The sequence below is a fragment of the Pipistrellus kuhlii genome, unplaced genomic scaffold (genome assembly GCF_014108245.1).
Source record: "Pipistrellus kuhlii isolate mPipKuh1 unplaced genomic scaffold, mPipKuh1.p scaffold_m20_p_7, whole genome shotgun sequence".
NCBI classification, from domain to species: Eukaryota; Metazoa; Chordata; class Mammalia; order Chiroptera; family Vespertilionidae; genus Pipistrellus; species Pipistrellus kuhlii.
The window spans coordinates 44,212,094-44,226,194 of NW_023425573.1; the positions used below are offsets into that span (position 1 = coordinate 44,212,094).

Sequence of the window (14,101 nt, forward strand, 5' to 3'; positions counted from 1 at the left end):
TCCTGCCTTGTGTTAGTTACTCATCTCCCTCTGTATTCTGTCCACCACACTGTCAGGACCGGAGGGAAGGCTTGTGTCTTGTCCTTGGATTTGCTCCACTTCATCCAACACAGTGTGCTGTGTGTGATAGATCTTCATAGTTAGTTACTGAACAAAAGGATCTGTTCACTTCAAGTGTCCCACTATAAACATAAGATACTGAAAGATTTTAGTATATGTGCTGCCGAAGCGAGCACAAGATACTGAAAGATTTTAAAGTGGAAGGACTTTTATGTGTAAACAGGAAAGGTTCTTGAAAGAAGAGGCATCCAAACAGGGTTTTTCCTGTTGTATTATAAAGTGGACTAGAGGCCCCAGTGCACAAAATCGTGCACAGGTAGGGTCCCTAGGGCTAGCCTGCGATCAGGGACCAGGGACATCTTCCACCCGTTTGCCAGTCTCCAGTACTGCCCCACCACCAGCACCCACCTGGTTCCCTGTTTGGCATCTGGTGATCTATCAGAGCCTGCGGGCTGTGGGGAGGGACCAAGAGGTCTGCCTTCAGCCCGCTCACCAGTCCACATTCCCTGCCCCACCACCGCCACCCATCATGGTTCCCCGTGACTCCCCATTGGCCATCCAGCGATTGGAGCCTGTGGGCTGGGCGGAGGAACCGAGAAGTGGTCAATGCACTTCATAGCGACTGGTCGATCGGTCGTTCTGGTTGTGACACTGTTATGGTTGCTGGCCTTCTATTATATAGGACATCTTCTGTGGCAGGTGATGGCCTGTGCAGAGGGTGCGTTAGAGCCTAGCAAGAATAGCATGGGCCTGAAGCTGAAACTGAGGCCTAGGATTTATGTAGAACCTGACTCTGCTAGCTTGCTGGTTGAGGTGAGGATGCAATCAAGGTGTCACTTGGGCCTCATGCCGCTACTGGGATGGGATCTGCTCCTGAGCTCACGCGTATGGCTGTCGGCACCCTTGGGTCCTCACCTGCCTGTGGGCTGGACATAGGGCATTTCGTAACATTGCTGCTGGTTTCCCTTGGAGTAGGTGAGAGGGTGTCCGAAACTGATAACACACTCTTCTGGGAACCTAATCTCAGAGCTGACATCCCATTGTCTTCGCTGCATTCTGTTTACTGGACATGAGTCACTAAATCCAGTCCACACTCAAAGGAAGAGGATTGCACAAAAAGTGAGAGTCACTGGGGACCATCCTAGAGCGGCCTATCACAGAAATAGATGTTACTAACCCACTTATAAAAATATAACTTAATATGGAATTAATATGTAATAAGCACTAGTAGATATTTAATGTTTTTTATTAAGTCTACAAAATACAGGGTGTATTTTACACTTCGCAATGCATCTCAATTCAGATGCTATATTTTCACTGGAAATACTTGCTCTGTGTTTCGATGCCATAAAATTCATGGTGGAAAAGGAGCTCCACATACCCAAGCTGTTCCGAATACGTGTGCCTTCTATGCCCTTGAGTTGGCTTTGACCCCGGGACACCCTATGAATGAGTCATGTCTATACTGTCCTGCTCAGATCCTGAAGTCTACTGGAAGCCAAGTTTCAAATATACTTAAGTGTTATTCAGTACATGAATCAAGTATCAGTTTAAAAATATAACGTACTTTTTTCTGCCATCGTGGAGCCCGTGGAGGCCTGCTGGGAACATGACTTCTGTAACAAGTATGTCTAGAAGGCTGTGGTCCAAGGCCGTTTTTACTTCTCTAAGTGGCTCTCCCAAACCAGAGGGAGCACATAGCTCTTCTTGAAATTGAAAGTGTTGCCGAAACCGGTTTGGCTCAGTGGATAGAGTGTCAGCCTGCGGACTGAAGGGTCCAGGGTTTGATTCCGGTCAAGGGCATGTACCTTGGTTGCGGGCACATCCCCAGTGGAGGATGTGCAGGAGGCAGCTGATCAATGATTCTCTCTCATCGATGTTTCTAACTCTCTATCCCTCTCTCTTCCTCTCTGTAAAAAATCAATAAAATATATTTTAAAAAAAAGAAAGAAAGAAAGAAAGAAAGTGTTTATACTCGAGATGAAACTGAATCCTGTCTGGGCAATAGATGTGCTTATGTGCACAAATAAAACAACAACAACACAGTGACTCCTGGTGGCAAACCAAACAACCAGAGTCATGTGGGGAAAGGTAGCTCATGCTCATGGAAACAGCAGCACGGTTTGTGCCAAATCCCAGAACAATCTTCCATCTAAGGCCAATGGACACAGACTCTGTGTAATGCTCTGCCCCTCCAGGATTCAAACCTAACGAAAAGTAAATAAATAAAGTGGATGTGTTCTCCTGAAGAAATAACAAAGTAAAATAAAACTGAACATATAGTTCCTCAGTTACACTAGTCCTATTTCAGATGCTCAGTAGCCACGGGGCTGCCATGTGGAACAGCAGAGTTCTAGAAGTTTGGTTGCAAAAGGAAGGAGTGAATCAAAAACAGTATTTGGAAGGAGCAGGGTGGTGGGAATTAAGATCACAGAAATCGGTGCATTTTTGTGTGTGTGTTCTCGGGAGAAGGAAAGAAATCTAAAATGATAGAAACATAGGGTGTAATCGATGTGGCTCTGGATTAGTGGGCAGATTTGAGTGGAGGGCAATTGGGGCAATGAACCTGAATTGATGAATGGCTTGTGGTAGAGACCTTCTATCCCAGGTGTTCAAATACAAACCATCTGAGTGTGGGAGAATGAAACCAGAAGCTTTTTACATTTTTCTTTTGAGTTGTCACTCTATTCATCATTTTTTCCTAGTGTGTGTGCCAAGAGAGGGAAAGGCCCTTGGAAGGGGAGCCATTTCCTGTGAGCCCCAAAGAGACCCTTTCCTGACCAGAAGTATTCTCAGCCTAGGAAGAGCGTCCTGGAAACAAGTTCTGTCCATACCACCCCTTCCACCGAATGTTATCTGTACATTTGCTCAGCTCCGGTGCCCAGCTTCCAGTCATAAAATATCTTATTTGAGGCCTCCATTTTCTGTCTCTAAGCAAAATTAATATGCAGAATCTCTGTATGTCTGCAGCGAAGGGGGCCTGGGATCATCTCTTCGGATACCTGTATTTTGTAAATGAGGGAATGGAGGACTGGAGAAATGAAGTGAGTGATTTAAGGTAACATGAGTGACCAGTTAGGACACTGCCATGCTTTTTGATTACCAATGTGCTATTTCCAAAAGCCCACCTGGGAAGCAGCTAAGCCTCTGTTGGTGTGAGTGGGCATTTGCAGGTTTGGCTTCTGCATTCCTGTGTAAATACTACCAGACAGCTCTTGTCAAGATTATGGTGAGGGTTTGGTACCAGGCTATTTTTTCCCCCTCCTCTATCACTTGGCTTTGTGCATCTATTGTTGTTGTTGTTAGTTTATTTTGTATGAATGTTTCAGCTCCCAAAGGGACAATGCATGTCATAGGGAAGAAGCTTTAGCATCTGACGACTTAGGTTTAAATGTCCACTCCATCGCTTACAGCTAAGTTCCTTCACCACTCTGTGCCTCAGTGTCCTCACCGGAAACATGGGGATGCATGGCCGCCATTCCCTCACACAATGCTGTGACTTAGGACAATTTTCAACACGGAGTCAAGCATTCTGGGAGTTAGCTGTTGTTGATAGCATAATAGTAAAATGGAATAAAGGACACTTGTGTGTGTGTGTTTCCCTATTGGAGCTTTGGAACTCGAAGGCGCACTGGCATTTAACACATGTGTAGTGTGATGTGAAGAATGCCCCCTGCCTCTGTATTTGGTGTGTTAGGTCACATGTACTGGAAAGACGAGTTCCGCTTTTACAAGTGAAAATGTAACACAGAATTAGGTTATTCTTTCCTCACATTGACCATGATCCTCATGGGGCAAGGGAAGCTACAGCCAGGACATCTGAGTTCTGACTCTCAAGTGGGTTCCATGGCTCGGGGAATTCCCTCTGGGCAAAGGAGGTTTCTTTCCACCCTAGAAGTCAGTCTGTCCCAGTTTAACCCCTAGTCCCACCCCAATCCGAAATAGGCATAGGACTTAGAAGCTTCCTGAGCCTTGAATGCTTTTAGTCGTGTGGATCTCTTTGGACTTCTTATTCCTCTCATTGGCTACGAAGTAGCTTGTGTTACAAAAGTGTTTGATTCTCAGAAACGAGTTCTTAGAGACATATGAATTCATGGAACTCATTTAACCTTCCCTTTCTACCTCCCTCAATTAAATCAACAAACATGTGTGCAGTACCCTGACTTGCACCTGTTGCAGTTCCAGGTGCTAGAAGAGAATGAGGCAAGCCAGGTCCCAGCACTCAGAGAATGTTCATTCTGAAGGCTCAGGGCAAGTAATAAACAAGTAAATAAGTAACCAGGATGATATCCAGTAGTGATAAATGTGAGATAGGGAAAGTAGGGTTATGTGAAGGGTGTGCTGAGAGGGGTGACACCTCTTTTGAGTGGTTAGAGAATATCTCTGAGGAAGAGATATTTGATCTGAACTCCGAGCTCAAGGAGCAGACCGTTGGAAGATCTGTGGTTAAAGGCATTTTGGGCAAAGGGAACAGCTGGGCAAGTCCCTCGGCTGTGAAGGGGCTGGGCCTGTGTGAAGACTGGAAAGAATGCCAGTGTAAATTACACAAGGAGCTGAAATAGGAGGGGAAGCTTAGAAGTTGGCAGATGCTAGTGCTTTCTTAGACTTTAGCACACATCAGAATCTCATGGAAAGTTGTCAAATGTGGATTACAGGCCTCTTCACCCAATGTTTGTGATTTTGTAGATCAGGGTTAAGGCCTGCGAACTTGCATTTCTAACAAGTTCTGAGGTACTGTTCACACTTTGAGAACACCAGGCTAGTTGATCCATGAGATAAGGAAAGGAATTTGGGTTTTATTTTCAATGTAATGAGAGGCCACTGAAGGATCAAAGATATGATCTGATTTGTGTGTGTGTGTGTGTGTGTGTGTGTGGTGTGTGTGCGCGCGCACATATAACTTAATTTTTATTTTATTTTTCCATCACCATTTATCCCCTTTATGCCCTCTTCCTCATATCCCTGTCCCACAATCACCACATGGCTGATTTACATATTTAAAAGAGCACTCTGAGTGCTATAGGAAAGACCAGTAAGGAGGCTATTGGAGACCTCAAAGCTAGAGATGTTATCTTAATTGCCAGCGTGGTAGCAGAGGAACTGATGAAAAGTACACTGAGTAGGATATGTTTTAGAGTTAAGGATTCACGGGACTTGATAATGTATTGGAACTAAGAGACAGGGAGAAAGAGGAATCACATTATGCCTAAGATTTTTGTTTGAGTTAAGGGGATGGTATTTAGTGTCCAGTCATTGACAGAGGTGGGAAGGTTACTGGGGGAGGTTTGGATGTGAATAGGCATTGGGAGTGGAGAGGAGAATCAAGAGTTTGGTTTTAAGGTACCTAAAGGATATCCAAATGGAGCTGACCATGTGGTTATTCGGCATATAAGTCAGTCCTCAATAAATAGGTCAGGGCTGGAGATGTGAAGTTGAGAGTCACCAACTTGTAGATGGTACTTAAAGCCATTGAGTTTGATGAAGTCACCTGCCAGTGATGGCTGCGGAAGGAGGAGAGAAAGGAGCAGAGAAGGAGCTCTGGGCTGCTCCCGCATTTAGAAATCAGGCAGGGATATGAGGGCATTAGAGACTGAGGAGTGGCAGTGAAGAAAGAAGAAACTGTTGCCACACAAAGAAGCTGAGGGAGAGAGAATCCCAAGCAGAGGGTTTGGGCAACTGTTAAATGTGTCATTGGAACTTGGAACTTGGGCACTTACGCAAATGTGACCAAGATTAGACAGATAATCGTCTATTACAATGGGATACACAGGCGATTGGAGACCTTGACAAGAGAAATGTTTGTCAAGAGTCATATAATGCCTTAGGTCTCTCCTTGTTGCCTTTCATTTTTGCTTATCTTTTAAAGTTACTGGATATATTCACCCTGGTTTGATTCTAGGTTCTTAATTGCATTCACTCAAGCACATAGCATAATGATATGCCCACCATTGGGCCAAATTTTATTTAATAAAAATTTCTCTTGTTTTATTTAATGAGAAAGGAGAGAGAGAGGGAGAGGGAAAAGGAGAGGGAGGGAGGGAGGGAGGGAGGGAGGGAGGGAGGGAGAGAGAGAGAGAGAGAGAGAGAGAGAGAGAGAGAGAGAGAGAGAGAGAGAGAGATATCAAACAATTGTTTTTAGAAACTGGTCTTTACAGTTGAAATGCATAGATTAGGGCCATCAAAACATGTCAAGTTATTTTGAAGAACGGCCTCATGGAAAATTATCACAAGGCAGCTTCTGTTTGATAGTCTATACTGAAAGAAGGTAGCTGTTAAATTCCCTTTTGGTCATTAAGATGTAATACTTAAAATGTCTATTGTTTTATTAATCTTCAACAGAAGATATTTTTTCCATTGCTTTTTAGAGGGAGTGATGGGAGGGAGCAGGGAGAGAAAAACATCAATGTGAAAGAGATGCATTGATTGGGGTGAGGAGTGAACTCCACAACCCAGATACATACCGTTGACCAAGAATGGAACCTGAGACCTTTGGGTTCACAGTTTGATGCTCTAACCAGTGAGTGCCCATTGGTTTCACACTTGTAATTCCATTCTTACAGTTTGTCTCTAATATTGAAGCTGTGTTTTTGAATAGTACTTCTCTGAGTGAATCTCTAAGAATATTATATAAATAAAGCAAACAGAGGAGATGCCATTGGACTGTCGTGGCTTATTAAGGATTTAATTATAACTCAAGTAATTTAAAACTTCTTTTCTCAAACTAAGAAGGGGTTATTTAAATAGATATCTGTTACTTTATTCCCTCTCTTCATTTATTTTAAGATGTTAATATTAACAGAATGGGATAATAATTACCATGGACAAATGATTTTTGAAGAGTTTTGTAAGTCAAATAATAAAAAGACCAATCAGTAGTAATAGCAGGTTGCCAATTGAATTTCACATTAAAATTAAGTTTTGATATCTTGAGTGTATTATTGTATAATGTGAAATTGTACCTTAATTTTTATTATGGAAATTGAATGTAATACTGAGATAATTTTAATAAAGCAATGAATTACTTAAGCAATAATTACTGTGGATATATTTTAGAATTAAGAATTCACAGAACTTGATAATGTATTGGAACTTAGGAGATGGTTCCAATATTTTTAAGGCTTGATTAATGAGTTTTTGCTCTGACCTAGAGAAATTTTCTGTCTCCAGTAGCTTTTCAGTATAACCTCTCTACCCACCCTTGTGTGAAATTTGCTATTGTTTATTGTTAAAAATAGGAGCCTCTGAGGAGTAGAAACTGATAGAGTAGGCCACTGGGAAAGAAGAGTTTATGTGAAAATCCCTTGGGTAAGAGAACTAGCTCAAACATTCTTGTTTAAAAGAATACAGGGACTTTAATGGCAGTTACTGTGACTTTAACATATTAACAAAAACAAGTATTCTTAAGCAGTAGATTATAATTGTTATTGAGTGTTGATATGTTACTTTTTTACACTTAGATTAGGTTATAACTTGATTATTTTCAGTGTATCTTTGACTTTGGGTGACATTTAATTTTGTTATTGCTTCAAAGTATAGTCAAGAACATTGGGAGAAATGTAAGTAGATCAATCTTAATATTTTCATTGGTAAATAAAATGTCCAATAAGTTAACAAAGTCTAAAGCTACTTAGGACTCAGGTCAAATTCAGGCCGCTATATGGTATTCTTTTCACTAGTCTATGCTATGTAGCCAGCAAACTTTAACTAGACAGACACATTCCTAACTTTCATATAAATGGATCACAGTTGGGAACCAACATATAATTGATCCTACAGGGCTCTGTTTGTCTAAATTCTACTTTTCTTTCAAGAGCTGAGTCATACATTTCTTCTCTTTGAAATATACCTTGATCCCTGCCTCCACACTCCCCCAGAGCTAGTTTGAGCTTGCTCTCATTGCTCTGAATTTTCAGGATTACCCACTCTGCTTTGTATTCTTTATTTAATTACTTGCACATTACATCTTCCCCATGATTTCTAGTTCATTGTGGAAGGACCTTGCTCTGATTCGAATATGCTTTCTAATTTTTAAGACCCAAGGTAACAAATGTTTTATTATGTGAAATAATACCAGGGAACATTAAAAGATGTTCTTTACAGAAGTTCTTTGTAAATAATATTTCAACTAGTGCTTTGTTCTGATTTTTTTTTTTTTAATAAAGTAGACTTATCTTTAGTAATTAGAGATGGGTTTTCATCACAAAGAACCTTAGGGAAAAAAAGACAGGGCCACATACACAGAACATTAAAACTGTGAGTCAGAGGAGTTCATTGCAGTGTGCCATAGACAGGGAAGACAGTTCAAGAAATTGTGACTCAGTCTGGACCTACAAAGACAGAAGGTTGGGGCGGGCATTCAAGTGCAGACCAGGATGAGCAATACTTGGAGATGGGAAGGTGCCTGGAATGATGAAAGCAGGCTATAGGAAGGCCATGGTGACAGGAGGAGGTACCTGGCAGACCTTCCTACACTGCCATCCTTTTGAAAGCCAAGTTCACTGTGGACAAAGTTGTTCCTGATGTTCTGCCTCCCTGCCTGTGCAGCTGGGCTTCTCTTCTGGCCTTCCCTAGGAACTCTTTCAAAGCACTAAAGTTCCCAGTTATCCCATGCTAATAAATCCAGTATGTATTTTTTAAACTATATTTTTGTTGATTTCAGAGAGGAAAGGAGAGGGAGAGAGAGAGATAAGAAACATCAATGATTAGCTGCCTCTTGCCTGGGCACGTGCCCTGACCGGAAATCAAATTGTGACCTCTTGGCTCATAGGTTGACGCTCAATTACTGAGACATGCAAGTTGGCTCAGTATGTATATTTTAATACTTATCTTAGAAAAAAAATAGAATCATTTATTTTTAAAAATCCAACACAACTAATTCTGATATAAAAATTCATTTTCTTCCTTGGTGGTAAGAACTTTTTCCTTCTCAATTATATGCCTAAGTATCTCATCTTTTGTGGATAGTATTCATTGAGTGCATTCATTCAGTAAATATGAGTGGTTAGTAAGTGGGGGCATTGTTCCACATTTGCAAACATGTGACACAGGTGGTAGAGACAATGGAAGGAGATAAGCCAGGACATTCCTTGCTGATAAGCCCTGAGGCAAAAAAGTAAAGCTGATAAACAGGTGTTATCTTAAGATCTTCAAGGAGGAAACCTTGAAGAGGATCCTGAATCAGGAATGTTCTAGGTGTTTTCCAGGAAGAGGTAAGAGGCAGAAGGTTAGAGTGCTGTGAGCCCAGGGAGAATGTGGGAGCCAGAAGAGGAGAGGCCAGAGGACGGAGAGTACTCACGACAGGATTCCAGGTGCTGTTCTGGGTGAGGTCCGAAGACTCGGGAGGGTGTGAAAGGTGCTGGGACATGGAGAACGGAATACAATACGACAGCATTGGGAGCAGGGAGGCTTAGCGGCTTGAACAGGGATGTCTGGTAAACAAGGCAGTTGGTGGATTCTGGGTCTATGTATGATGCAGTACAGAACTGGGAAAATTTGTATGAAAGAGGCTATTTTTGGCCCACGCAACTGAAATAATTGTGACTTACTGAGATGGGAAGACTTAAGAGCAGAAAAGATTTGGTTTGGAGAATCTGGGAAAAAGAATTGGAAGCGAAGTTGGAGACTCATTTGTCATCTGAGTCCTTTTACTTTCCCCTGCCTGAAATATCAGTTATTTCTTATCTTTTTCTGTGTTTCTATTCATTCCCCCAACGCAATTGCTCCCCATCTGTAAAACATTTCTGGGTTCCTACGGAAGTTTCTCTTCCTGTGAGCTTTAACGGTACCATTTGCATACCTTCCTGTATTAGAGCAGTCATCAAACTTTATTGTAATTTTGTACATATCTGACCGTCCTTTTGGATCACAAATCCTTTAGGGGTAGGATCTGGGTCATATTGTTACTGGAAAGGGGACCTGGTCCTTTGTGTGTCTGCCTAGGGGCAGGCCGGTAGTGTGTGGATTCTTAACTTTGTGCAAGGAAAAATTTCACAGCACAAATCCAGGTGAATTTTAGAGGACATTTATTAACTCTGGGGACAGTGAAACAAGGAAGGGCCTAGGGCAGTGGTCGTCAAACCGTGGCTTGTGAGCCACATGCGGCTCTTTGGCCCCTTGAGTGTGGCTCTTCCACAAAATACCACGGTCTTGGCGAGTCTATTTTGAAGTGGCATTAGAAGAAGTTTAAGTTTAAAAAATTTGTTTTTTAAAAGAGATTTCAATCGTTGTGCTGTTGATATTTGGCTCTGTTGACCAGACCACTGGCCTAGGGTAACAGGAGAGGGACTAGGCAAGGAGATGAGACTAGGCTGAGCTGCTTTGGCTCACTAAGAAGTCAGAGAACTGGGGGCCTTGGGACAGGTTCAGAGGTTAAGAAAGATAGGATTTACTAGATGGCTGCAAACTGCCTGTTGAATTATGTGTCTCAGTTTCCCTATTCCTCTTGCCAAGGAATCTTTGAGCTTCTTACTATTCTGCCTCAGTATTGACTTTACATCCCCAGTGTTTAGCTGAGTCTGCCTCATGATTGTTATAGAAGAAATGTTTGCGAATATGTGAATGGTCAATGTCTGCAGACCATTGGTTCAAGTTTTTCTTCATATATATTTCATGAATTCCATTTATTGTAAAACTTTCAAATATTGATTTCAAATATTTTCTAAAGTTCAATATATCTTTGCAATTATACTCCAAGGCCTATTATTTTGAAAATTAACAGATGTAGGAATCTCACTTCTGTTTTTTTCATGATGCTGAGTGCATAAATGTGGTTCTATTTGTGAGACCTTAAATTTTGAAAATACTGAAGATCTGGAGGTTATATAGTTGCTTACAAAGAAGCCCTTTTACTTGTTTGATTTGTATTATTGCCTAGAAAATGGGGAGTGGGAAGAATTAACATTTTATATTTTTCCTGAATGGAAAAGAGTAGTAGTAGTTTTTCCAAAAGCAATCAGCCTTTTATAGAGGTAACATTTTCAAACTTAATGTGTATGTCATTACTTATAGTTATTTTATATTTATTTTTCACTCTTTTTTTTTTCCAACCCATCAAATCATTGAATTGGCCCATGTGAATTTTTTCAGGATGTATACTACCTATTTCTGCTATAAATTTGTTAAAGCTTTGTCCCACTAAGTGGCACTGAAATATATTTACTCAAATAGTTATTTGTAATATTTTTCATTGAAACAGAAATGTACTTTATCAAATAACCAACCAAACTTTATTGGTCATGGCCAAGTGCAGTGGGAAATACAATATGTTGTATTTTGTTTTGTTTTTTTTCCTCAGGAGTTGTAAATGTAGGTAGAGAAATGAAACTGGTACCCAGAAAAAAATAGGTTACACTTATGGAATCTGTTGTATGCAATCTATAAGGAGAGGCTGTGGAAGGGGCAGGAGGGAGAGGGTTTCAGCTGGATTTCGAAGGGTAGGTAGGGTTTATCTGGATAGAGAGGTAGAAGACACAATTGGAAACAAATAGAATGAAAAGCACAAAGTTAAGAGCTATTATGAGCATGTGATTGAGGTACTGATCTCCACCCAGAGACAGTGTAATTTATCTCATCGAAGAAAATGGTATACTTTTGCTTTGCTATAGTAAGCACACATTAATTGAATTAATGAAGGCATATCAATCTCTTCATTATTAATTTTTTTCTTTTTATTATCAGGTAATATAGGCATATTGTTGAGAACAAACAAAAAAAGTGCTGACAAAAAAGGCAAAAAAAAAATCCTTATTTTCATTATTCTTATAAACTAACAGTTAACATTTTGGCGCATTATTTTCTAGATGTGAAAAACATATATACATATTGTGTTTTTTATTAAATCAGATCGCATTAGAAATTTACTTTGAAAACACATATATTTCATTTGCTGCCATTGTTTTTATTTTAGGAGAAAACCAAAAGCCAAGGCACCCCTTCCTCCAGCGGAGACCAAAAGCCCTGACGCCTCTCCAATTAATGATGCTGTAGAATCCTCTGCTTTCATCATGGAGCAGAAAGAAAGCATGATAGATAAAGACATTGAACTCACAGTGGTTCTACCTGGGGACATTATCAAATCTACAACTGTTCATGGCAGGTATGCTAGAGCTAACGAAACACCAGGACTTCCTTCCTGCTGTCATTTAAACCCTCTCCTGTACATTTCTTGATTTGTTTTCTTTGACAAAATACTTCATCACTCGGTTTGATTTTAAAAAAATCTTAAAAGTATTACCTTTTTTTCTAACAATGGTTTAATATCAGTACTATGAATTCCACTGTCCCAGTCAACTGACTCTTAACATTTAGAACTATTTTATAGTTGTATGTCATTTAGTATATTTTTTTAAAAATAACCACTCCCAGGGGAACAGTGTTCAGTTGTATTGATTTTCTAAGACTTAGAAAAGCAAGCCAGTGACCCATAAGAAAACCCTTACTCTTCCTCTCCAAATTATTTTTTCTTTCTTTTAAACTACTTCCCTGAATTTGATTTTTCAGAAGTTACTAACTAGTCTTAAAATGTAATGATCTCCTATTTATCAAAACATTAAATCTATCTGTGAAACAAGCAGGATTTTTTACACCACTTTTTACACCATTTTTTACATATGTCTAGTAAACTTATCCTTAAAACTGTGGATAAGTTTACTAGACATATAAAACTAAACTATTACCCAGCAAGAAGTGAAGATGTGATTTAGGAAACTGACATTTTTAATACCTATATAATAGTTGGAAAAATGGAATGAAACCAAGTGTAATTTTCCATTTCATTTTCAAGTGGAAAGTTACATGAGTTGTATGCTTGGTCTTGTTCCACCTTTCACCTTTAACCACCCATTTGTTATCAAGAATCCTGATTTAGAAATTTAAGCAGTTTCACTTGAGAGAGAGAGAGAGAGAGACAGACAGACAGACAGACAGACACAGACACTGTGTGTGTGTGTAGACCAAAAGAATAAGTAACATATTGGGTATTGTATTCTTACAATGTGGTTTTATCTAGAAGAAACTCATTCAATAGAACCTTAATCTTAAAATTTACCATCAAGGCTATGCATAACCTTACAAATTATTGAAAGTACATGAAAATAGAAAAGTTCAGCATCGGCAAACAATACTCTGTTGAGTATTGAATTCTCATTAAATGTAAGTAAGTTGCATTTTGCCAATTATTTTGTATTAAAAACAGTTTGGGAGATCACACATGGAACCATATTTAGGAGGTTGAAAAACCTGTGACTTCTACCTCAGATGCAGGTAATCACCTGCAGGTTGTGCTTCTTCTGGGTGAGAAAGAGTCGGATGTGGCTGGGGGTAATAAAGGCTATTCCTCCCCCCCCCTCTCTTTTTCTCTTCTTTTTCTGAATTTAAAGTCAGTTTTAAAAAGTCAGCATTTTACTGGGTTCTTCACTGACGATGACAGATAACGATAGTTTCATTATCAGCACTCCAACTTTTCTTCCTGGATGCACTGCTCAGATGTTTAATTTTGCCATCTTCTCTCTATCAGTCTTCTGCATTCTTTGGATTTCTTTTTAAACTTCAATGACTTTAGTATTCGAATCATGGTTTTCCTTTCTCTCCTGTCTACCATTATAATTATTGTAGACTTTTCCTAAGCTAATTTTTCTTCTGTTGCCTAACTCTGGGTATCTACACCCATAGTCTAACCCCTCTTCCCCAAGATGGTGGTATTTTGTCATGGAAAGCTGTCCCATTACTGAGATCTTAGGGTCCCACTTTGAGCACAACCTTTTTGACATCTAGCTTATCCACTTCTCTTTCTTAGTCATTTGTTCTTTATCCTCCTTATTAAGCCTAATATATGACTGCTTTTCAGGTTGCTGCATTTTTCTTCATATTAAACTTGGATTCTGCAATAGTCATTTCCACTACCTTTGTGTTTATAGGGGCTGTAGATTTTCCTATCTTTTCTCACCTTCCAAGAAGGTTTGCCTCCCCAGTCCCTAAATCTGTGTAATTTCCATCGTTCAGCTTTTTATTTCTGGGCTGCCAACTCTTGTTGAATTGCCCCAGT

At 40.0% G+C, this 14,101-nt stretch overlaps 1 protein-coding gene and 1 pseudogene across 1 annotated transcript in view; both read left to right on the plus strand.

Annotated features, from left to right (window-relative positions):
• The window catches only part of COBLL1 (cordon-bleu WH2 repeat protein like 1), a 140,624-nt gene that overhangs the window by 68,376 nt on the left and 58,147 nt on the right, over nucleotides 1-14,101 (plus strand). The window contains exon 3 of the mRNA XM_045575640.1: nucleotides 11,966-12,154. Within this exon, the coding sequence (XP_045431596.1) occupies nucleotides 11,966-12,154 (189 nt within the window). The remainder of the gene's footprint in view (nucleotides 1-11,965; nucleotides 12,155-14,101) is intronic.
• Nucleotides 241-6,051, plus strand: LOC118709030 (annotated as a pseudogene).